The 1614-nt window shown below is 52.5% G+C and overlaps 2 protein-coding genes across 2 annotated transcripts; both read right to left on the bottom strand.

The window, feature by feature from the left end:
- Positions 1-152: 152 nt before the first annotated feature.
- Positions 153-307, bottom strand: Pmar_PMAR018729 (hypothetical protein; the record flags this gene model as incomplete). The annotated part of the gene is made up of 1 exon (XM_002785377.1): positions 153-307. A coding segment is annotated over one exon (155 nt), but the record flags the coding sequence as incomplete, so codon positions are not given.
- A 64-nt stretch (positions 308-371) lies between these two features.
- Positions 372-884, bottom strand: Pmar_PMAR018728 (hypothetical protein; the record flags this gene model as incomplete). The annotated part of the gene is made up of 4 exons (XM_002785376.1): positions 372-441; positions 487-557; positions 608-760; positions 834-884. Coding segments are annotated over 4 exons (345 nt in total), but the record flags the coding sequence as incomplete, so codon positions are not given.
- Positions 885-1614: the final 730 nt, after the last annotated feature.

Raw genomic sequence — 1614 nt, 5'->3', positions numbered from 1 at the left:
CGTCACGGAGTTCATCAACGTCGCCCTCATCAACCGAGGGAAGCTGACCTCCTCCACGGCCGCGCAGCTGAGCATTCTCGAGCTCGAGAGCTTTGACCCTCATGGTCAACCTGAACATCATATACTCGAGCAAGCGAATCTTTATGCCGCACTCAGCGATTCGCTCATCCATTTCTGAGCAGTGCTGAGTCGCCTCTAAACTCTGCTGCTTCCAGTGATCCCGCTCACGTCTCGACTGGTCCAGGGCTGTTCGGACACGCGCTAGGGTCCCTCGAAGATCCCGCGCTTCCTGCTGGAAGTCCAATGCCTAGCACGATGCTGGGGACGCAACTTTTCACTCGGCATTTTACTTCTCGCTGCAAACGAATCACTTGATCATCCCCTTCGTCACGAAGAGCCTTCAACGCCGAGATCTCTTCTCGCAATTCCTGAACGATTCTCCTGAAAGTAGTGCAATCCCAAAACTTCCCGAGATGAGGAACTCACTCGAGCCTGTCGTTGTCGCTACGTACGTGACTAGCAGCCGCCTTTAATTCCTTCTTATCAGCGTTCAGAGACTGACACGTGAGCGAGTGAACAACGTGCGGGACGGTGCGAATCTGCTTACTTCCACTAGAGATCCCAACTTGACAATATTGTCCTCCTTTTCCCGCCGTTCCTCCTTCAATGCAACCACATAGTGGCCACTCCGCCGTAGGCAATCCTTCTTGTGTTCAGCCTCACATCGGAGTGCATCGAGACGACTACGGAAAGAGGCGTTCTAAAACGAGTCAGTGTGCCGTTTAACAGACACTGACGCGATGATTGCAACATCGGGACCAAAGTGTGATCACCTCAGCCGCCAGGTCGGTGTTGATACGCTTGAGCTTTTCTATTGTCGCCATTTGATTAGAGAATCGTTGCGCAGTCTTATCTTCTACTTCTCGTGATGAGCATTTCTTCTCATGCGGGCTCACAGCCGATATCTTCGTTGGTTCAGAGCTCCCGCAAGAGGTGATCTGGTACGGAAGCTTTCAAGGCTGCCGATCAGTATCCGACTCTCACTTTCTCTCGAGCACGGAGTTCATGGATCGATAGCTCGAGTTGGCGGTATCGATTCTTTAGTGCAGCCAGCTCCCTATCGAATGATCGATTGAAGGTTAGGAACAGAGACTCGAACCCCTCTCCCCTAACTGTTCGGCTGCCTTCCGCCTTCGGTCTGCCCCAGCCACCCTCTTCACGAGAGCGTCTCCCATATCCCGCAATCGCTCACACTCTCTCTTACTCGCCATGTGAAGTGAACGATAATGCCTGGCCCCGAGATCGGCTACCTAAGTCCGTTGCTACAGTAACTGCGGAACCGTGCACTCTGTCACTCACTGATGAGCGATCCTCAAAGGGTTCATTCGGCATGCAGAGGATACTCAGGAACGAGAGAACTGAATACTGTCCCAATCACCAAGAACACAACAAAGATTACACAACAACAAACGGAGGTCCTTTGCTTACCAGCGACCTGAACACAGAAATTCCATAGACTCTGCCAGCGTCACGCTGGAGCTGGGTAAGATGCTGTACTTCAAACCGGCGGCCCGGAAACCGGGGCTTGCGTTTGGCAATAGAGGACTGTTAGAA

Source organism: Perkinsus marinus, assembly GCF_000006405.1.
Source record: "Perkinsus marinus ATCC 50983 genomic scaffold scf_1104296932810, whole genome shotgun sequence".
NCBI lineage: Eukaryota > Perkinsozoa > Perkinsida > Perkinsidae > Perkinsus > Perkinsus marinus.
This window is presented reverse-complemented; position numbering and strand designations above follow the sequence as displayed.